The sequence below is a fragment of the Perkinsus marinus genome (genome assembly GCF_000006405.1).
Source record: "Perkinsus marinus ATCC 50983 genomic scaffold scf_1104296947196, whole genome shotgun sequence".
NCBI lineage: Eukaryota > Perkinsozoa > Perkinsida > Perkinsidae > Perkinsus > Perkinsus marinus.
The window spans coordinates 1-1,013 of NW_003210664.1; the positions used below are offsets into that span (position 1 = coordinate 1).

Sequence of the window (1,013 nt, forward strand, 5' to 3'; positions counted from 1 at the left end):
TTGAACGCTACCGTGGACATGGGGGCGCCGCAGCGATAGGCGCTGGAAGACTTTCAGGTCGCGAACAGAGAGCTTAAACTCACCAGAATGGCCGAACGGCGACTTGGCGTGATCGACACGCATAGTGTTGGACTGAGTATTGAGACTCCAAATATCAAGTCCCAATGAAAAGTCCCCCAGGGCGAGTACGTGCCTGCAAAACGTCTGAGTCGTGAAACAAATGGAGACTCACCGACTATCCGGTGCCCACATGCAGGCAGCTAGTCCTCTAAACCCTTGCTCAATGGTACATTTCCAGTCAGGATTATCGATGGGTGACATAATTACGATAGACCCGTGTTCGTTATGTGATGCCATGAGGAGTCTCGAGTCAGGAGACCAGATGAGCACAGAGAAACCTCTGCCGCTGCTTGCCAGGCCTGGCAACGCTATACTAGCAACAACGTTGTCCTCAGAGTCGTGAGAAGACATCTTTCGGACCACGATGCGGGAGCCAGAACAACCTGCCAGGGTCCAACAAAGCTTCCCAGTTTGCCAAAAAGAACCCACCAGTCTTGATAGCAGTAGCCAAATAGGCGCTATCGGGTGACACTGTCGCCAGATGCACCGGATTGCATTCATAACGATTGATGATCGTAGTCGGTCCCGGCAGGAGCATCTCAATGAGGAGGTCAAACGCTCTATACCCAAGTTGATGTTATACACCTTTTGAAGGTCTATTTAAATTTGTAGTGAAATCAATTCTGTCGGCCGGGGCACCTATGCCACAACCCCAAGATACGCTCTAGAACAACCACTTTCACGGGGGCACGCGATAGGAATTCGACTTCGTCTGCGCAACCAAAGTCACTTAGATTCCCACGAATTTTGGAAGTGAATTCTGTCGTTTCCGCCTGGGGCAGATATGCCACACCGAGGGCGGCGCTTGTGTTGCAACCACCACGGCAGTCCAAGATGCCCATGATGATTCACAATACTCATCGCCATCAGAAAACGGCAATAGTGCTGTCATG

At 51.2% G+C, this 1,013-nt stretch overlaps 1 protein-coding gene across 1 annotated transcript; it reads right to left on the reverse strand.

The window, feature by feature from the left end:
- Positions 1–232: 232 nt before the first annotated feature.
- Positions 233–658, reverse strand: Pmar_PMAR012120 (hypothetical protein; the record flags this gene model as incomplete). The annotated part of the gene is made up of 2 exons (XM_002779446.1): positions 233–503; positions 550–658. Coding segments are annotated over 2 exons (380 nt in total), but the record flags the coding sequence as incomplete, so codon positions are not given.
- Between the last annotated feature and the right edge of the window lie 355 nt (positions 659–1,013).